This window comes from Xiphias gladius, chromosome 19, assembly GCF_016859285.1.
Source record: "Xiphias gladius isolate SHS-SW01 ecotype Sanya breed wild chromosome 19, ASM1685928v1, whole genome shotgun sequence".
NCBI classification, from domain to species: domain Eukaryota; kingdom Metazoa; phylum Chordata; class Actinopteri; order Istiophoriformes; family Xiphiidae; genus Xiphias; species Xiphias gladius.
The window spans coordinates 2,486,314-2,508,652 of NC_053418.1; the positions used below are offsets into that span (position 1 = coordinate 2,486,314).

At 43.6% G+C, this 22,339-nt stretch overlaps 1 protein-coding gene across 1 annotated transcript in view; it reads left to right on the top strand.

The window, feature by feature from the left end:
- fras1 (Fraser extracellular matrix complex subunit 1) overlaps positions 1–22,339 on the top strand; it is a 235,343-nt gene that overhangs the window by 184,733 nt on the left and 28,271 nt on the right. The window contains exons 35-46 of the mRNA XM_040154916.1: positions 1,341–1,472; positions 1,785–1,913; positions 2,719–2,966; positions 3,763–3,914; positions 5,659–5,821; positions 7,612–7,744; positions 11,805–11,995; positions 13,351–13,507; positions 17,520–17,783; positions 18,176–18,364; positions 19,209–19,328; positions 21,235–21,414. Of these exons, the coding sequence (XP_040010850.1) occupies positions 1,341–1,472; positions 1,785–1,913; positions 2,719–2,966; positions 3,763–3,914; positions 5,659–5,821; positions 7,612–7,744; positions 11,805–11,995; positions 13,351–13,507; positions 17,520–17,783; positions 18,176–18,364; positions 19,209–19,328; positions 21,235–21,414 (2,058 nt within the window). The remainder of the gene's footprint in view (positions 1–1,340; positions 1,473–1,784; positions 1,914–2,718; positions 2,967–3,762; positions 3,915–5,658; positions 5,822–7,611; positions 7,745–11,804; positions 11,996–13,350; positions 13,508–17,519; positions 17,784–18,175; positions 18,365–19,208; positions 19,329–21,234; positions 21,415–22,339) is intronic.

The window sequence follows — 22,339 nt, forward strand, 5'->3', positions numbered from 1 at the left end:
ACAAATATACTGTACGGGTCTAATCTGTTTATACAGATCAGCAGTTCAAGGCTGTGCAAAGGAGCAGTGTGTGGGCTGTCCAATAAATAATACACAGGATAGCTGTAAGGTTCCTCGGGTACATTTTGCTGAGAATACTTCCAAACACAATTCAACGTGTGTAAATGAATGTGAATGCGGGACACCCAGTGAAGCATTAGACTATTCTACACTTATGCCTCTGATAATCACACCAGAGTAAAGTGAGCTAATGAGACCAGAAATCCGACAGAAATGTCACACCGTCATAAATCATGGAATAATAATAATGATAATGATAATATTCGTGTTTTTGCTGCATTACAGGCCAGAGAAAAGGTTTTTTTTTTCATTGTTTTTTTTTGTTTTCATTTATGAAGAATAGTGGTTGTTGATCAAGTATCAAAATATCCAGAGAAACAGTTCCTGCAGCATAATCCACTGTTGGTCTTTATGTTCGGCATGGTCCAACAAAATCAGCAAAATGAACGGTGGAAGTGTTGAATTTGACTCAGTGCTTCTTGAAAAAGTAACAATATTCCTGCGAGAGTTTTCAATGCTTATCTTTATAATGAATAGAATTTACAAACTATACATTTATCAATCAGTTGAACAGGTAAATACCCCGAGACTTTATTCTGGGGATATGATAAGAAAAAGCTGTGCACAAAAATGATGCCTAAGATGCTCCTGTCTTCCAACGTTGTCTGTCATAGTGAAAATAAACAAGCACTTTTCTGTTCATCGAAAAATGAGAAAAAGTTACAATATAAACTCTCTTAGTAGCTCCCTCGTTTTAATATTCATGTTATTCACCAGAAGCAAACAGGAAATACACATTTAAATGAGCTCATTTGAATGTCTAGTCACAATTTCGCTGTAATAAAATGTGATACAAACAATTTTCCTGCTCTGTCATTCTTAATCAATCTCCCTTTCTTTTTATATCCAAACGTGATAATTGGCTTGATGTTCCTTCTTGGTTTTGTTGATTATTATCATGTGTGCACGTAAAGTGACAAGAGGAGCCCATAGAGCCGTTAACACCCCCCCCCAAAAAAAATATTTAATGACCATAGCAAGTTTGCGCCTGAATTTTCTTTTTTCCCAGCTTCGTTCTTTAAAAACATTCCTCAGAGAAGGAGCTAGTGAGATTATTGCTATCAGAGGTGTGCGTTTGTTTTAGCAAGTCTGTTAATTCTCTTGCTTTTCTTTGTGTGTGTTCGTTCTCTGTCTTTTCATGTTTCATGTGATTGCTTGCATCCATGTCTGCGTCCTTGTATTTGTACGCCTGTATCTGCGCGTGTCTTCGTGTCCCTCAGTGTCGGACGGTGAACACACCACTCCGGAGCTGGACTTTGCCGTCCTGCCCCTCTCGAACCACCAGCAGCCGCCGGTGTTTCAGGTTCTGGACCCGCTGCTGGAGGTCAGCCTGGGAGGACAGGCCGCCATAGGTGAGACACGCACGTACACACACGTTCACACACATACGCCCAAATACGCGATACTAATGCTAATTTCCAAGCAGAGGGCCCTGTGGTAAAGAGGTCCGGTAAGAGATGAAGTGGTCTGTGTGCGATAAGAGAATCTGAAGTCTGACCCTGATGATCAACAATACTGGAGAAAAAGCTGTGTGTATTCTCCTGCTTCATCTTTCTTAATGCCTCTCCGTTCTTTTCTCTCTCTCTCTGTGTGTGTGTGTGTGTGTGTGTGTGTGTGTGTGTGTGTGTGTGTGTGTGTGTGTGTGTGTGTGCGCGCGCCTACAGGCGGTCAGCAGCTAGCGGTAAGCGACGCTGACACGGCTCCAGATGAGCTGGAGTTTGAGCTGGTGGAAGCTCCCATCCATGGAGCGCTAATTAAGACTGATGGCAGCACACACACCGGCATGACCAATGGTGAGACGATACACTCACACACGCGCAACACAGACATATAACAGGTTTTATTTGTCACAACTGCTGACTAAGCACGAAACAAACGTAAACTATACTCAGTGTGGACATGACCGAGGTAAAAAGTAAACTTATAAGTGCCGAGGATTTGGTCTCAGTTTTAAAATCTGCTTTCCTTTAGCTCTGTTGAGAGATTCTGGCCACTGGAGGATGATGAGGGTTTGTGATTCTCGATGTTTTTGTACACGTACTCTTGAAATTTTCGACCATCCATGCTCCCCTTTTTGTTAAAAACCAGTATTCTCCTACACACTGCATTACATGTACAGTGTGAGGAACCCCCACCTTAACACCGCAGACGGACGAATATCCCCTCCAAATTTTTAGATGTGATTTGCATTTTATTCAACTTTTATTCATAAAGCTGCAAATAAATCAATCAAAGGGCACTTGTAAATAATGGTTAGCCATTACGTTTCAAAAGGACGCACCTACATCTGGCTGTAAAGGCTCGTGTCATTTTACCTGTTGGTTATTATATTCTCTCGGGAAAGAAAACGATAGCGGGCAGCTCAGGCGGTAGCAGGAAAAGGAGCCCAGCCACTTGCTCAAACTGATTCCTTTCGTTTCTCAAGACATTAGCTACATTAGTCGCTCTCAAATCTCAACCTGCAGATCGGTGAACACACTCAGTGGTTACGTAGATGACTGAATACATGGAAATATGCCAGGAATCTAACCCTTAGGACAGAACCAGGAACACACAGGTGGACACACGGCCCTGTTCAGATCCTCTCCATCTCCTCAGGTGACATCTTCACCTTCAGCGACGTCACCCGCAACGTTCTGCTCTACCGACACGCCGGCCTCTCCACCCAAGACGATGCCCTCACCTTCTCAGTCAGTGACGGTATCTCCATGGCAACCACAGTGGTGCAGGTGGTGGTGCTGGGCGCCGGGGGCGACGGCCCGCAGCGTGACCCCGCCGCCGCGCTGTCGCTGGAAGTGGGCGAGAAAAGCAGCACTGTGATCAGACGCTCGCACCTGGCTTACACGGTGAGTGACACGTATGCTAGCTACAACAGCGACCATCTTCAGAGGTTCCGTCAGGTCCGTTCCATGAGGTTGAAACGTTTTTAAAGACATTTTTGAAAGACATTTTTGAATATGGTGAGTTTGTCAAGATGTGAGTTTAGGTTGTCCTCCTATACGGTGAAGTTGGTTTCGCTGGTGAGCAAAATGCTCGTGCAGCCCAGTGAAAACGATTAGCATCAACGTCATCTAAGAGACAAGTAGCTTTTTTTGATGATGAGAAAAGTGTAGTATGTTTTTTAAATACATCAAAATGTTGTATGTGTAAATATTTTTCACTACCACAACCCCTGGTATCTGGTGTCATGTTACATCAGACATTTCCTTTTCGCAGGTTAGCAAGCAAGTCATTTGTAAACTGTACATTCCGCTGAAGTATATTATATCTTCCTGGGTCATTTAGCAAAGGAGTCAGCAAATCCATATTGTATTAGCGATAGTTTTCCATAAGAAAATAAGTTGTGACAATGAGATATTGTTAGCAATTAGAATTTTCTTCCTTTCAGTGAGCTTTTTAAAACGAGTTGCTGCTAAATCTAAGTTACCCGTTACCTGAGATATTTACACTTGACAAGCTTGTAATTGTCATTGCAGTGTTTGAATGTGTGGTTATAAGACCCTTCGAGGTTTGTTTACTGTCTTGATGAATTTGGGATCACACTGTTATATTTCAAAGTCCAAAGTTGTAAGTTGTAAGTCAGGGTTGTGTTGTGCAAATATCTCAGTCATAGACTGAACCCTTCCGTTTTGTCAAACGTAGGATAACACGTCCCCAGATGACCAGATTCGGATCCAGTTGGTGTCAGTGCCCATGTACGGCATCCTGACCAGGAGCCAGTCCCAGCAGGAGCCCCAGGAGCTGAGGGAGTACTCCTCCTTCACCATGGAGGACATCAACCAGCACAGGATCAGGTAGGAGGGGAAGCAGGCAGCCTGCTGGTACCCTGAACAAAATTAGAGGTTTAAGATGCGGAAGACAATGTAAATGGCTTCAAACAAACCTAAAGAGGCCGTCACATCAAAACCAAATCTAAAGTCAAGATGATTTTATGATCAGCCCCTCATACTGGTTTACGACCTGTGACAAAATTTCACTCAAGGTTAGACTGATGTGTTGGCCTTTGACTTTTCTTGGTGCTCTGTGATAACACCCTGAAGCATGTTTTCATTCCTCTTCTTTGTATAACAGATGGCCGACCAAAAAAATTCATTTCACTATGATGTGAGGTATTCTCCTCAGCTTCAAGGGAAGAGTCTCTAAAACTTGCAATAAAACTTGCCAAAAATAATATCCTTGGTTCCAGTGCAGGGTTTTAGTTTCCCGTGATGGTTTAAATGCTAGTTTAGAGGCTTATAAAAACAGAATATCAGCATAAAACCTGCAGCTACCAACCAAAAAAATGACTTTCAAAAACCCCTATTGGTTTCCGGAAGCCATCATTGTATGAGCAATAAAAGTTCATGAGGAGAAAGCGAATTAGCACCTTTTTAGTTCTACAATAAAAAAATGTTAAGAGGGTTCTGTTAACAGTTCCCTCATGATGATAACTTTTTAAGGAACTAGAAGAAGTAAAATGTTTAAAAAAAAAAAAAGAATGAAGGACTTTATTTCCACCTTGCAGGCATGTTGAGTTTATCCAGTTTTTTAAAAGTGTTTTGCAATATTATGAATCCATAGAGGAGAGTAGAACACTTCAGAAAAAAATTAAAAACATGAAAACCACTTACACGGACGTCGAGACATTTTGCAGGACAAGAGCAATATGTTCCTAGTTGGCGGAGGTGCCAACGGGATTTGTGAGCCGTTAATAAAGAGGCTGTTTGAAAGGAAAGGTCTGGTGTCGATTCCACTCTGTAAGGGGATAAAAAGGCTTCGAGGGTTCTTCCTGCTGATCATAGTCATGATCAATTACTCCGATTGCAGTTTGAGTCAGCTGGGATCATTTTCCTCTCGGCATCTCAGCAGAAGAGGAAGCGGTAATAGCTTGTGGAGACATTTTGTTTATTCCTACAAACTAACATTTTTTCCTACAAGATGAGATCTCCACAGACATTAACGTTACCAAAACCCAGTAAGAAAACAAACAAGTTAGCAGGAAATAATTCAGTGCCCTTTTCCCCATTACGCTCAATGACTCAGCCTGATGGTATAAGCAATGGCAATTAGCATCACTCTGATATTACCTGCAAGAGGTAGTGAGTCCCCCTATGAGAGGCGCTAAGATGAAATATAAATATTCACATACTAACTGCATCGTTTCCATAATGAAGGCCCTGATTAGCTTCGGCGCAGGATGATCTCCGGGGGCAATCTTCAAATCGCCTGCATCAGTTTTGCCTCTGTGGCGCTGGCTCGTACAAACAAGACCCGGGAATTGTTTTATGAGAATTAAATGGGATTAGAGAAGATTATACCAGTATGGATTTCAATTTTATTAGTGCTTTGCAGAGATTAGCAGCTGTATCGTTGTGGGAGTGCTAAAGCATAGCTTTCCCAAGTTTTCTTTCAATCCAGGAGTAGACACATAAACAGATATTTATGTATTCACTAAAAGAGAATGATTGCATTAAACGAAAGAGTTATTAACATACACTGGAAATATTTAGAGACCCCCTTTAATCGAAGAAGAAATCTAACCGATATCTCCGTCTACAGGTACATCACCTCATTAGAGACGGGCAGTCAGCCAGTTACTGACGTCTTCCACTTTGTCGTCCACGACGGAGACAACAATCGCCTCGACAATCAGATGTGCACCATCACCATCACCTCCACGCCCAGACAGCCGCCGGTGGTTACTGTCCGCAGTGGCATCAAGGTAGTATGCACACTTTCACACATGAAGAATATTCTGCGATATTATATCGCACATTTACCTTTCTGAGAACGGTATAGAAACACACACAAGCACAAGTATCTACACACGCGCAGGCCCAATTCTAAATATAATCATGATATATATAAAAAAATTACAACTTCATGGATGGTACAGTACATGTACTGCTAACTGCACACAGTTATTCCTCCCATATTACCCTGCCTGCTCATGAGAGACGGAAATCCTTAATACTCCTTTGAGTTTTTTAAAGCAGCTGCTGTGGTCAGAAAGAGTCTTCAACGCGACAGATGAAGCAGAGAGCACCGTGGCATGCTGCCGCACGTTGTCCACACGTTGTCCACACGTTGTCCCATAGTTAGTGTCGGACCATCCTCGTTGGGAGATATCTCAGCAGCTAGCATTAGCGCTTCCTTTCCTCTGTGTGTCCCGAAGAGAGCATACTTTTGTAAAAGGGAACACAGAAAAGCATCCACTCAGTCTGAGATGGACTGTGATTGACACATCGGTGAAGGTTACGCTGGTGTTCACCGTAGAGCGTCCCTCCGGGAGTAATCCTGTTTCAGCACTGCAGAACCGCACCTCCTGAAAGATATGAAGTCAGATCTAAAAGGTCTCTGTTTTAAAATCTCCTTTAGTCAGCCGAGAGGCCTTTCTTTCTCAGTTGTAGACAGAGAACAGGGGGAAAAAAACCTTCTTTTTCTAAGCGAGCACACTTTCAAAATAAAGTACGACGTGGGATTTCTCCAGTGGTAGCAGTGTGATTTGTTTTGGGAAATTAAAAAGAGTGCAAACTTCATGGCACAGTAAATAATTTACCAGCTTTATTGGTCCCTCAGACTTCCTCGTGGGATTTAGAAAAAAGTCTGTCATTTCAGTATTTCCATAATTACTGGATGGGAAAACAAAGTTCTTTAAAGACAAAAAAAACGCGGATCAGGACTAGCACCAAAAACGTGTAAATTGTGTTTTGAGCTTTAATCTGTCCACCAAATGTCTCATCGGCTCAGTCAGAAGTCAACAAAATATCCTGCAGTTTCATATGTCAAATCATGCTCTTGTCAAGTCAGATTTGTTTACATAGCCCCATATCTCAAATCACAGATTATGCCTCAATGGGCTTTACGATCTCTACAGCATACAACACCCTCTGTCCTTGGACCCTCGAATCGGATGAGGAAAAATTCCCCAAAAAGGACATTTTAACTGGAAAAAAATGGACGAAACCTCAGGAAGAGCAACAGAGGAGGGATCAACATTAACGTAAGGGAAAGAGAGAGAGACAAGGACGAGGAATAGACTTGGAATCCTGGAGGACGGACATCCAGATCCAAAACATCTGGAGCGAGGCGCCGAAAGCCAGAGGAGAGAGAGGTCCCCGGACGGCCGGCGATTCAACAGAGAGAGCCTGAGTGAAAAGAGAGGACAGAAAGGAGAAAATACAGAGAGGGAGAGAGAAAGGCAACAGCCAGAATGCTCACGTGCTCGACAGACAAAAAACAAACAGGGTTAGAGAGTTGCAGTGGTTTTATTAAGAAAGGTTGCTGTGATCTACCCATTGAGTTACATTAAGAATGTAAATGTATGAGAAAAAACAAATAGTAACCACCTGATTTAAAAAAATAAAATAAAAAAATACTCAAGCAGGAGAACTAGGACTTCCTACTAAATTCTGTGTAACTGCTTGTTTCAGGGCTTGTGGATTCCAAGGCACGTCGTCTACAAGCCTTTTTTCATTCTTTTGTTTTTTTTCCCTCAACGTCTATGTCTAGGTCCAGGAAGGCGGTCGTGTGCAGCTGTCCACCAATCACATTATAGTGTCAGACCTGGACACACCCAGGAAGGACCTGCTGGTTTGGCTCGTCAGTCCTCCTAAATATGGTTTCATTGAAAACACCAAGAGAGGTGAGAACCCCCTGTGTTGCCCGGTTCAGATTTGGGGCTGTAGATCTTCGGAGCATGAACGCTGTTGCAGAAAAGTGAACTGATTCTGGCCAGTACTAACATCTTTACTGATGCTCATTTAGGGTTAAAACACAGGTTATGAATGAACAAAACATACTGTACGTACTGATCTACATTGCCGCACCTCCGTTCCTCAGAATCATTTTCACATTTCTATTTGTGTCTCACTCGTACACGCACACTGCCGGTTGAATTCCCTGCAGTGCTGATGCCATCTGTCGCAGCATGATTATGTTGTGTATTAGCACTGCCAAATAGCCGGATACAGATGGAGCAATTGTTGCAGTCCCAATTTTGACTCCATGCTTGCTCAACTGCTGCTGTACTTCTGTCCCCAAGAGGAAGTGTTTGGAAGAATGAAAAAGGTGAGGCGAGTTGAAAAGGAACCGATCCCCACTGGGAAAATGTCTCATTGCAAGAGCAGGATGGAATTCAAAAATCAAATAAAAGGCTTGGATGTAGATGCAGACGGCAATGACAGCGCAAGATAGATACCGTAAAATAATACATTTGACTATTAACGAGGTCAACCAGTATATGTAGCCTATTCATATCTTTATTGAAGGGATGAAAGTGTCTGGAGTAACCTGATTCGCATACTCCAGCTTTTGAGCTACATGCAGTACAAAGCAGCACGGTTGACCATCCATATCTCTGAGGTAGGATCACACCAACAGAAAAACCGCCGCGCGATAACAGAAGTAAAGTTTACCGGGCTAAAAGAGGCTTCACGTTGAAACAGCACTCCACCGAATTGGAAGAAGCTCAGTGGGAAGCAGAGATGGTCCAATGACAGACACCAGGGTGCTGCATCATGGGAGATGTAGAATCCTGCGTCTTTGGGGCTTGAGACTGAAAGTCAGGATATCGTATGGAAGTTCAATACTAAACTGCTGTAATGCCACTTTTAAAAAAATTAAAAACAAAAATAACAATAAGAAGCTTTAAAAACAACAATAAAACCTTCACATAAAAAAAAAAATCTTACCTCAAGGTTCACTCTCCAAAGCTGTCAACTGAATCTCACGGTCTTCATCGCTCGCTTATCATCAAATGACCTGAGTGTGAGTCTTCTAGCCACGTAATAAAATCCAACTGATATTATCACGTTACCGAAGATCCCCACCCAGATCACGACCCAACCAACGCCATTACAACTGGGCAAACTCAATCGGCTGACGAAGGCTGGGAGATGCGGCTGAAGTAAGTCAGTAAGTGGACATAAAGTTAAAGAGCCACTAACCTTTGTTACCTTTGTTACGCGCCACCCTTCAAATAAAGAAAGAAAAAAAAGCATTAAAACCCAAGCACAAACCACCAGCGCCAACATTTAGTGTTAACTTACTCTGCAAGCACTGAAGAACCAGCCAAGAATTTCCATACTTAGTTGATATGTGAAGCATCACTTTTCTTTTTTCTAAAAATTAAAGATGTGAAGCCACAGTTATACCAATGAGGCTCTGCCATATTACATGCAAGAATTATCTGCAGATGTAATGAGGGATAAATGAATGGAGACCGATATTTATGATGTCTGCTGCCGTAGATAAGCAGCTGGCACCACTCTTCTCCCTCCACGTCCCCGCTGACTGTCCTTGAAGGCTGCGGCAGCGGAGGAACAGTCATTGGTATTCAGCAGATTAGGACTGCCGCTGTCACCGGGGCACAGGGGGAGGCCAGCCGGTGTCACCGTCACTGTGTCGGCCGTTTTCCTCAGCAGAAAACCAGCATCCACAGGCTTTGTGTCGATGTGCAGATGCATCTAAACACAAAAGGCATTCACCCACATGCTGATGTTGTGCATTTGCTTGATTACATTAGAGTTATTCAGACATACACACAATATACTGAACAGCATACACACCTACGCGCATAGGCAGTATTCATATGCAAAATGGCTCCCACCGAAACATTATGCATTTACATTTGTATGGCTAGCACAGAGGCAGGCACACTTACAGGGACGCATCACAGACATGGCTAATAATAATACGCATTTTAATATTTATAGCTGGCGCAGAAGCATTTAAAGACGCATAGACACATAAATGTGCACATTTATATGATAAATATGCACTATTAGACTGAGGTAGACTGAAGTTAGCAATGTTGGTTAGTCAGTCCATCCATATGTAAATGACTTTAGTCCAGACTGAGACATCTTGATACCAACAGGCCAGATTTATTCATTTATCTATACAGCCTAAAATTACAGGTTTGTCTCAGGGCGTTCTACGAGCTATACAACATGTGACACCCTCTACCCTCGGGCCCGTGTTTCAGATGATAAAATAAACTCCACACACCCCTAAAGGAAAGATTACCTGAAAATAAGAAAGCTCGCCATGAACTTTACTGAACACACTCCTGTTCCCCAGAGGATGAACCCTTTCCTTTTTGAACACTACGTGGGCTGTCCTTTATTGCTGAATTGTCAAAATTTACTAACAAGATAGGTGCAAGATGATTTAATTGGCAGACCCGCATCTAATTTGCCGACCACATTCATACTCGCAAGAGGGTGAGCCCTTTTGACTTTAATGACCCAAGTGCCTTTCCTCATGACAAACACCTTTGTTTTTAGCCCCGCTCCTGGAAAGTCTCTATGAGTGGAACTATCTGTCAGGGTTCCTCAGTATTGTGAAGTAAGAGAACAACCTAGGGAAACAGCCAGTGGGGCATTAGAGTTTTTATCAAATGATCTATCACTCATTCATTCGTTTATATCATTCAACACAATAAAGTGTACGGTCTCTTAACTGGCACGTACATTAATACAGACCTGGTTGTGCTTCATTCGGTTACATTGTCTGTTAGCTACCAAAGATCACTTTCCTCATCAAAATTGAGATAATTACTCAGTATCCATATTAAATATGTGTAATACAAAGGTAATTTTCCGTGATGTATTCCTTTAAAGCCGCTTTAAACTTCTTTAAAGTTTAGAGTCTCAGAAACACTTCAAGGAGTGAAATTAAGTTGCTAAAGATATTTTTCTCCACGAACTGCCAGAATTCTCGGATTAATATTACAGCCTGCTCCTTATCTGCTCAGCTCAACGCATCAGTGCTTCATGCCCCTGAACAACTAATTTCCTTTTGTTTACCCATGTATACTTTCGCAGCTTTCATTAGTCTTGTTCGGTCAGAGATAGACAGAGATGTCAGCAGTGTTACGTCTCTACTGCGGCTCTGAAATCAGAAGATAGCCCAGCACGTTTAAGAACAGAGCAAAAAATGACGCCGCCAAAACTTCCCTGCGTCTCTCTGGTGGCTGCAGGTGATTTCCTGTCCCGATTACGATTCTGCCAGGGCTCCTACTCAGATAAGAGACTCCCTTCCCTCACCTTGCTAACAGTCAGGTAATGGAGGTGTGAGGTGATTTACTGTTGCGTCTGAAACACAGACACAGATATACACAGCAGCTATTACCTGCAGAGCCCTGACTCAGCTCACCGCGGAGCCATCCGTCTTTTGTGACGACGACGACTCTCACACCTTGTCTCAAACTTCTGAGGTTTCGGGGATAATTTTGTACGTTCATTACCACTCTCCTTTAATGTCACAAGTGCCAGCTCATGTAATCACAGCCCAAGTGGAGAAACGGCAGGGAACTGTAAAAGTCTCTCGGCGCATCTATCCTGCATCCAAATTGCCAGACAGTTCTGACTAAAGTGGAATAAAGAGGCTGCGTAGGGAAAAAAGGCGAGTTTTGCAGTCATTCCAACTGTCAGATGTCACAAGCGACGGCCTGGTAACTGGCCACCTGAGAGGCACACGACTTCTGTGTCACAGCGTGGTAAACGTCGCGGTGTACAAACTGCTCTTTTTAACGTGGCCTTACCCCTGCAGATACGGATGACTGGGAATTTCACTGTGAAAGCAGCGGAAGCAGCAGCAGCAAAGTGACGGAACCTATGCAAACTTCAGCGTCCGTTGATATGTCAGTCACTTTTTCTCTGATTTCTAACACCCGTCTCCCTGCCCTCCCATCCCCTCAGGAGGCTCGCTGGGCGGGTCGCGGGTCGTCACACCCGATGTGCCTTTCTCTGTGGAGGACTTGACATCTGACCGCATCTTCTACGTCCAGGACAGCCAGCGCAAAGCGCAGGCCAGGCAGGACGTCTTCAGCTTCTACATCAGCGACGGACACAGCCAGACGGAGGCTTTCAGCGTTGAAATTGATATTCAGGTAACTGCTTCCTGGGGGCCGCGGCTTCTGAAAACATCGTGAATGAGAGGGTTTACGTAAAATATATTCAAACCTATAAATTTAGACGTCATGTCACTATCAGGACACATGTATGTACACGTCCGTGCTTCTAACGGCAAGAAATGCAGGTGATTCCAGGACATTTCCTCCAGCACATCCGTCAGTGCAGCGATTATCACCGTGAACCGCCTCCTGTTGCGTGAATACTTCTGTCATCGATACTCTGGAACCCCAGTATCCTTTTGACGGTGACAGTAACAGCTAAAAGAGACTTTACTAAGCGGAAGTCTGCACTCTGGAGAAATGTCTCGTTGGTTAAGGGGAGTAAAAATTTGAATTGGTTATCATACTTAATTGAATTGAATTGAATGTTATTTACACCGCGCCAAATCACAACAGAGGTTATCTCAGGGCACGATTCATGTAGAGCAGGTCTAGACCGTCCTCTTTATAGTTATATTTACAGAGATCCAACATTCCCCCAGGAGCGAGGCGCTTGGCGACGGCGGCGTGGAAAAACTTATTATCGTGTCAACTCTTCACTCCGGGGACGAAAACACACTGAGCGTTGCAGCGGCTCTGTGACATCAGTGAAAATTTGAGCTGCTTAAGCTTCGACTGGACGGCGCAGATGAAAGGAGACGAAGGGAGACATTACAACCGCATGCTCCATTAGTAATTTGAGGGTGGACCGCCTCACATAGCAGCTTCTTTAAACCACCATCCTCGATTTGCATGGGATTTCATCCAAGCGAAATAAAAACAGCTCTGTCCTCGGGCTGTCCCTGTTTTTTTGTTGTTGTTTTTTTTTTTTTATCTCCACGCTCAGCATCCCAATCCATCACCTAAGCCTGGTTTAAGTCCTGAGTTGAATTGATGAGGCTGTCAGTGAGCTGTTAAGTTTGCCTTGACTGTGCGTGTGCGTGTATGTGCGCGCGTGCGTGCGTGTGTGTGTGTGTGTGTTCTCGCACGTGAGCTGTATGCATACACTACAGTATTCACGTGTTTGAGAAATTGTGTGTTTGTTTACATAGAGGTGGTAGTATAGAGCGGGCGTTTACCAGAGAAACGAATGAGAGCATAGAGAGTGATTTTATAGACAAACTTAAATGAAGGTTGTCATCTCTCTTAACCGCACTGCAATATTTGAGGAGGCTTCAACAGGAGGTTGAATCTCTCTCTTGTGCTCAAGTCTCAACAAACAATAATGTGTGTGTTCTGTTTTTGTTTTTTTTTTAAATCACGTACATTATTAACGCAAAACATCCACGTGAGTGCGGGAATCCAGGGGCATGTCATTATCTCAGCAAGTGGTTTGCATTTCCCTCCCGCAGCAGAGCAAAGAGGACAGAGAGCCGCTGGTGTCCGTCAGCAGCATCCACGTGGAGGAAAACTCTGGCGTCGTCATCACCAACTCGTCCCTGAGCGTCCGCGACGAGGACACGCCAGAGAACGAGATCCTTTTCACCATCATCAGAATTCCTTCCTATGGTGAGCACCCACAGCAGCACACACGGAGGCTGTACAGGCTTAGTATTATTTGCATCCTGCAATTGCCGCACTTGTCTAAAACTATCGCGGCCTAATACAACGAGCCTGCAATAAAGCCCGCCTTCCTTTCACTCTAGCGTGCTTTGAATATTTAGTCTACCCTCATCGATATAAATGGGGTTGGACAAAATATTAGAGGCACCTTTCGACAGCACCAAAAAGACCATTAAGTTGAACCAACGCCTCTCTGAAACAGTTTTAAGATAATTGATCCTTTCGGCCCTTAAGAAGATAGGATTCAGGATAGACTGGATTCTGAGCTCGACAGGTTCTGTTTCTCTTTTCATGCACAGTTTGGAAGAAATAACGTGAGATCGCGTCAAACTGGTTTCACCACGGAACAAAAGACGCAGTAGCTATAGTGCATGAGTGGAGACTCTCTGCTGCCAGGGTTAGACATTCACACACACATCATATGTTGCATTAACTTTTCATTATCATTCACAAAAACATCACAGCAGACAAATGGTCAGCGGCACACGGATGAATGCGTATAAATAAAGACACTGTCGGCATAAAGTGCATTTGTTTAGGTATTCAAGTGTTTACGGGACATTGGTTATTTTTAATTAGCCATTTGCCAGTAATTGTGACATCATTCACACGCGCGCACACACACACACACACACACACACACACACACACACACACACACACACACACACACACACACACACACACACACACACACACACATACCACAAACTAATAAACAATAATAAACAGCGCAGTAGAGAGTTATGCGGGGCGTGTCTAGGAAGGATGATAGAGATTAACTAACACACATAGACACACACACACACGTGCATGGGCACACACACACAGACACACACAGACACACACACTTGTGAACCCATAACTTTCAGTTCCGACACCCAAATAGACAAACACACTGGTCACCCGCCGCAGCACCGCAAGCTGACTGCAGCCATTCCTCACACACACACACACACACACACACACACACACACACACACACACACACACACACACACACACACGCAGCACACAACACCATGACACACACTCAAATCAGCCGACCTCCAAACACTCTGTTTTCCTGACGTCCCCTCACCATCTCAAATTGAGTTTTCTCTCCTGCCTGCCAAAGCCTGGTGGGCTACAAGAGATTGTCTCACAAAAAAAAAACAAAAGTCAGTTTTTTAGTGGACAGAAATATATTCCTTGCTCAGCCTTATATCATCTCAGCCAATTTCAGCCACGTGTCCAGAATCAGGAAGATTTCAAGAACGTGAAAAGCAATAATAAGAGATTTGTCATTTTGGAATAACGTCAAAGGAGACAGACAAAAATCAAGAAAATGTCGGTGACAGTTTGACGTTCATGTTTAATGATTCTTAAAAATGCTGAATTTGCATTAAAGAAAAATATCAACGAGCCAGTTAGACTATGCGTCGTGTGGCTCGTAGGAAACAGACTTTAGTAAAGTCAACCAGTCCTCATACATGGGTGGCTAGAGCTGCTAGCGCTGGAGCCAACCGGAGAACGGGCTTTTTCTCGATGCTCGAGTCATGTAGAAAGAAAACAAACAGGGAGACGGATGCAGCAGGAGGAATTACTAAACATAGTTTCAAATATTGGTTGTCGGGAAAACATTCCCTCTTCTGGTTTCAGCCAATGTTAGCAGGGACATTTTTAATGGTTCCACTAAGTAGAGTAACAGGCTTCTGGTTGCCCGATTAATTTAAACAGGCTCCTAAAAGTGAATGTTTTACTTTGATTTAGTTGGCTTGTGGTCAGGCAGTGTGTGCTGCCAAAGGCCAGAGACTGCTTATGATCTGGAGATTCTAATGGTGATGTCTGAAAAGAGAAAACCTGTGATGCCTATAATCAATGTGATGAATTCGATACTCTCGTTAAACGAAGGCAGAAAGCGAAAAAAAAAACTTAATATTTCCTCAAGGGTTTTGATGTTAGCCGATGTCCAAGTTTGTTTCTTATCTAAATAGAATTGTTCCAGCTTTCACTCCTGGAATCAGTTTTTTTTTAACCAGTATGAGGCCTGGGATCCGGATCCAGATGTTTGACCCTGTGGCTGTCAAGAGGCAATCCCTCCTTTTTCCTTTAAACTCATCCAACCTGTATTTTTTTTATCATCTGGTGACGATGACGAGGAATTTCAGCTCAGGAAAAACCTCTAGTTTGAACACTGTTAATTTTTTTTAAACAACGGAAAGAAATACATTTTTTCGGTTTTGATGACAGCGTTCTAAAAGCCAGTTCAGCAGATGAGCCTCAGATTTTTTTCAACAGAAATCCTCCATTTGGTACTTGTGGGTGTTATTTTCAACCCCTCCACCTCTCTAATTTGTCCAGCGCCCCGCCAGACACCTGCTCTGGGACGTTCCTCATAACAGACCCCACACACACACACACAACCTCCCCCACCTGCCACAGTAGAAGCACCATCAAGCAGCTGCTGAAACCACCGCCATAAAACCACCGGCGTGTACAGCTGATGGGACAGCGAGGAGGAGAGGAGTGATTTCATGTAGGACAATTTATCAGAGAGACGGCGAGAGAGAGAGAGAGAGAGAGAGAATGATAGAGCCTTCGTAACATAACAAAGATGTCAGGAAGCTGCAACACTTCAGCACACACACACAAACACACAAAGTTGCCTCATCCTATCAAATTTGTTGTGTGTCTGCATAAGGTGCCAAGCAAATGAATCAGTCGTCAGTCCTGGAATTCATTTTCATAAAGATATCAATCAACTAATAGATACTGAAAATAAATAAAATTGTGAAAGGAATGACAAAAACAGGAAAATGTGCAGTCTGCAGTATATACCAGTTGTTTCACGTCAGCATAAGTCAAGATTTATACTGAATAACAGATTGTTACAATTTGAAATTTGGCTCGTCACAGATACATCGGTATCACATATGTCGGCCAATACGTGACGAGGAATGTCAGTGTGGAAATGCTACAGATATGCTGCAGTTTGTCCTCCAGAGAGCACCGACGAGTTTATTTTCATCCTTTAAATTACTCAGTAACAATTCTCTAACAACAATATTTAAAGAATCCGCATCAGAAATGTTCATACTTTAGCAACGACCCCAATCCTGAAAAACGACACCGAGTCACACTGACGGTTGGCATCGAATGCTTGCCCAGATTTACGGCCTTTTTTTACTCACAGGTGTTGTCCAAGTCATGGTTTTGCCGATTTTTCTTAAGTTGTGTGCACACTCTTTCTTAAGTTCTTAATTGCATCCACATCGTTTTGGAATTGGTATCAAAAAAAACTTTTTAAACGTTACCAGCCCAATTTATGTGTTAATGTTTCAATGTTAAACAGCGATAACCCGGGGAGGGTGGGCACTTGATGTTCTAGAGGTTAAAGCGCCAATGATGAACTGCAACTTTGCGTCCGGATGCCGACCCCTGTTGCGTGACATTCCATCTCTCTCTCGCCTCATTTGCCGTTATCTCTCCGCTGCCTCTACCCAGTAAAAGCAGGAACTACCTCTAGGTATCAGGAAACATACCGTACATTGTTTTGTTTTGGTTTGGGGTTTTTCGGCCCAGGCTCTGTTTTAAAGCAACGTAGAAACTCTATACTGCAAATATTTAAAAAATGTATGCTTAGGAGGAAGAAAAGAGAGTGTGTGAGAGTGCGTGTCCTCTCATTATGCTCCAGGATTTCGGCTGAAATCCCATTTAAACCTGTATTTTGATTTAAGACGCAGTGTAATTTAGTGGAATCTGAAAAGTCTCATTAGTCTCTACGAAGACCTTTCTTGTCCTTCATGTACTGCGTGAAAAAGTCAAACATCCTCCATTTGACTGAAATAATCACAGCACTTAACCAGATGCAGTCTGAGGTGCTTCTTTACTTAGCTACTATTATCATGTGCACACATACACACACCTGCACCCTCTTCCATATCAGAGCTTCATCAATCTCTTTATTTCCCCACAGGGAAACTCCGCAGACGACAGTTCTACTCTCAGCCGCTGGAGAACGGCCGGGTCCTCACGCAGGGCTCTACCTTCACCTACCAGGACGTCCTGGACCAGCTGCTGGTTTACACACCTGAAACCGTCAGCGGGGGTGCAGACGAAATGGGCTTCACCCTCACAGATGGCATCCATGTGCACACTGGCCGCCTGGAGTTCACCATGGACGTGAGGAGGAGCGAAGGACCCCGAATGACCGTCAACAGAGGCCTGCAGCTCCCGGCCGGTGAGACTCCTGCCAAAAAAAAAAAAAAAAAAGTCTTAAATTAAGGCCTTGAAAATCTTCTAAATGTTTTGAATACACAGTCACATTTTTCACTGGCTTCAAGTTTTGTTTTTACAAATCTGGGTTCACTGAAAGCCGACCTTCTGACTGTAAGTTAGACAACAAACTAAATTAATTTTAAAGAAAAAATCTCATCCAAAGAAAAGTCCATCAAAACTCAGCTTGGAGGAGAATCAAAACAACAAAATGCTTAAATAGCGAGTAAAGGAAGATTACGTAGGATTGGCATCGTGAGTAGGATGGTGTTTTATCAAGGACGAGAATTTCTATTTTGTGACAGAGTATGCATTCAGAGGGAGATAAAGGCATCTGAGTTCTCGGAATTATTTCAGGATCTTCGTCTAAGATCACAGAGCAGAACCTGAAGGGGACAGACATCGACTCGGACAGCCTGAAGCTCAGGTACGTCCTGACCAAAGACCCTCCGGCCGGCAAGCTCCAGCTCAGCGAGAGCGGAGGTGTGGAGAAGATTTCTGTCAAAGGTCCCGTCCAGAGCTTCACACAGGAGGATGTCAACAAAGGTGCCAGCTTGTTTTCTAAATGGTTCTCTTTCCGTTGTCTTCTCCTTGATGTCTTCCGTCTTTCTCCTACTTTCCTCAGGTTTGCTCCACACTCTCCTGTGTTCTAATTGTACAGATGTAACCATTGTTTTTGCAACCATCTGCTTTTTCTTTTGTGTAATTCTGTTGAGGTCTTTGCTTTATCCTTGAAGGGCTGGTTTGGGAGGTAGGGTGATGTACACCCGTCATGGTTTGGACCTTGGGGTCAAAAGCATCTCTTTTCGTGCATAGACAATTTTGACAGTAATTGGCGTGTGTGGAGAAAGCGCAAAAGACATCAAAAAATTAACTGCGATCAACCTTGGTAGTTGTTATTATAAATAAACAAGACCACGTTGGTTATGGATGCTAGCCTCTATATCAAACCAGCGGTATTGTTAGCGCTGGTGTTTCTCCAAATTTAAAAGCACGTTTCCCATAAATCCACTCACTATTTTTGGCTGCTTGCCTTCAATGAAGAGAGAAAGGTGTCTGAAGCGATGTTCAACTTCTTCCACCCTCTGCCACCGACAGTCGCTCTGGAAGCTCTCTCTCTGTTCGCCGTGGAGGAACAGCGCCCTCTAACTGTTACGTGGCTCAAAGCAGTTCAGCAGATTTCCCTCCAAATCCAACCACGTGACTCAAAGTGAAATAGGGAGTAGAAGATGCTCAAAACTGCCTTTAATGGTCCGTTCGACTGCAATGTTTTTGCTCGTGTCTGCAGTTTAATATGGTAATGATTTTTTTCCAGCACTTTCTTCCAAGCTGTGCATGAAGCTGCAACACAGCATTAAGTTAACGCTGATTGCCTGTGTCTGTCTTGCAGGCCTGCTGCAGTATAGCCATGAGAAAGGAGAGAAGGGAGGCAGCCTGTTTTTCAAGTTCAACCTGGTTGATCCAGAGGGCAACAAACTGATCGACCAGTCCTTCTTCATCAGTGTGCTCGGTAGGGTTTCCTCCACCCTGTTGCCTGCAGCACTATAATAAAGGCTGAAGTGTTCCCTCATTCGGTGCAGAAGATAGGGCGATTACTGCGGATTTATCCCCATGCTTACCGATGTGCCGCGTGTAACCTGGACACATCCTGAATACGAAGTGTGTAGAGCCGATTTCTGTACAAGCCGCTGCTTGGGAATTTAATCTAACAGCTCACCGCGGCTGCTCCTTCTTGTTCCATTGCTCCCTGGAGTATTTCAAGCTGATCCGCTGTCCAAACGTGCCAAAAGTTAGCGCTGTTTCGTTGTATTTTTGATGAACGATAGCGGTAAGTGCCAAGCTCACTGACAAACACATTGCATTTCCTCTGACTGCTTCATGATAAAGGTCAACTTGGGTTTCCCTGGTTAAATGCTTTTATGTGAAGCCGCAGCAGTAGGAAACGTTCGGCTTCCATTAGCAGCAACTTAATACAGCGCTTTTTCTGGGGACGTCGCCACAGACACCCAGTTCGTAATAATGCAGCTATACCGTATATATATATATATATATATATATATATATCGCAGTCCTTTCATCAGCGGGCCACAGGCTCAGTCACCATTGCTTGACCTCGTTCAGCGATAGACAGTGACTGAACAGACATTTATTTCAAAGAAAATCTTCTAGATTGCCACTTGAAGTTAACTTATACAGAGGAAAATGCCTTTTCATTCTGAACTTTCACTCCCTCATAACTTGACTCTTTGACTCTTTGATGGTCAAAAAAAGGGGTCCCTTTGGGAACATTTTGAGACTGTATGAAGTAAATGGTTGATGAAAGGAATATGTAGTTGTTGCCTTGATATTTATTGCTTTATTGAAAGTGAGCGTCTCCGTGCGTATTTTCACTCTGATGATTTGATTTATGCACAACAGTTTTAGGGGGATTTTCCAAATTTTTGAGCCTGTAAAGATCTAAAATTTACAGTATAAAACTGTAGCTTAGTTTTAAAGATAACTTTAAAAATGAACCGTGGTACTTTGTTCTGAATATGTCCACCATATTTTGAGACATTGTCAGGGTTGTTTCTGTATCCCGCTCTGCTGCTATTAACGAAAGAAGTCCATGCAAAAGTAGCCCACCGTATCACGAAACTTAATGTCTCCCAATCAGCTGGGTAGTAGACTGCTCCTTGTCGCCTGTGACGACTGAAAACACACCAGAACTTTGTGTTTCCAAACTCTTCCGCCTGGAGACTACAGCAACGGCTCAGCGGTTAAAATCCAGACTTCAGCAGCAGCTGCATCGGAAGCTGCTGGAGACTGAAGGATTGTCCGTCCCTCACAGCGTCCGGATTCTCTCGTATCTTTCCCAGCTCAATTTTTATCCTGTGCTGTATATTTCCCTCCCTTTATTTACTTCTTCTATCTTCCTCTCTCTAAGATGTGACTGCAGTGATGTTCTCGGTTCATATCTCTTCCTACCACTCTTCCTGCCTTCTGATTACTTCCCTGCCCTTCTCTCAATCTTTCCTAATCCCTCTGTCAAAATCCCTCAAACACATATCACTCTTTCAGACCTCCTGATATGCCTTACTCCCTCCTGTGCCGCCACACAATTTAATCTTTTCCAGTTTTGTACTTGTACTTGTGACATTTCGCAATTTCTCCTGCTCCTCTTATCTTCTCTCTTTCCCCGCTGCCTCTCTCAATCCATTTTAGCTTCTTTCTCCTCCACTGCTTCAGCCCATCTTTTTTCTTCTTTTCTTTTACCAGAATGAGAAATTGAGTCCTAATATTTTTATCTCATTTTGGATGAATTGTTTCTATAAACTCAGGAAAAGCCACCAAGGTCCTACTACTAAATCTTTGCTTAGAGGGGCCTCTTTTCCTTTCCTCTTCTTTGTGACTAACCTTCTCCTCCTCTCCTCCAGAGGACCGTCTTCCTCCGTCTGTGGTGGTGAACAAAGGCCTGGTGCTGGATGAAAACTCGATGAAGAAGATAACCACGCTGCAGCTGTCGGCCAGCGACCAGGACAGCGAGCCAGGCGAGCTCATCTACCGCATCACCAAACAGACAGGCCTGGGTCACCTGGAGCACGCCACCAACCCAGGTAGGCAGGGAACGTCGCGGGTTTCTAGCCCGACGGCAACGCCAGATCTGTGTTGTAGGCTTTGGAACCGAAATACACAAGTGTACCGTGTCTGCGCTGCTCACAGTGGAGCCACGTTACAGCGCTCTCATTGGCGTATGATAATGTCGGCGAGTTGAATCTGACATGGAGAGCAGTTTAACATGAAAAAGACGTCACCGTGTCCGCTGCATCTGGCAGAGGTGGAAAACATTTTAGTGACTCATACTTGACTTTGAATCTCAAAAGTTAAGATTTATAACGAAAATTGCGAAAGTGTCTCACAGACACAATTGCATTTTCTCTTTCTACTCTCTACTGCGCACGTCACAGCATGTGAAAGGCGCTACAGAATGTGTGGAATATGTAAATGTCCAACTCAGTGGCAGTATCAAACCACACGCCGTGTGGTACTTTGTAAACTAGCCATACTGTACTTTTGTGTCTGCTGCGTTTTGTATATTTCGATTCAAGACCTGCTGATTTTCCAGCTTGCACAACGTCGACTTGGTGACATCTTTGGGGGCATGTGAATTGTGTTCATTATTGACCTTGGACCGGTGCTGACAAACCACTCTTACCTGAAAGTCGATTTAGCAACTGTTCCTCGAGCTTTCGATCACATCACACCGTCCTTGTCTCGCACGCGTCAACTTTTAAGCGAACATGAATGGGAAGCCGCTGAACTGCTCAGAAGAAAAATGGAAATTGGACCTTTATTTCCATGACAACTGACAAACTCTGTGTAAAAATAGAATCAATTAAAAGGCTCATTGAAAACTGTACGATCTAACACGTTTAACAAGCTCAAGGACATCATTGTCACGTACCAAAGGAAAGGGCCAGTGGTTTTGTGTACTGCATATTAAGCAAGGTGAATCTTTTGTGAGAAACACTTAAGAGCTCT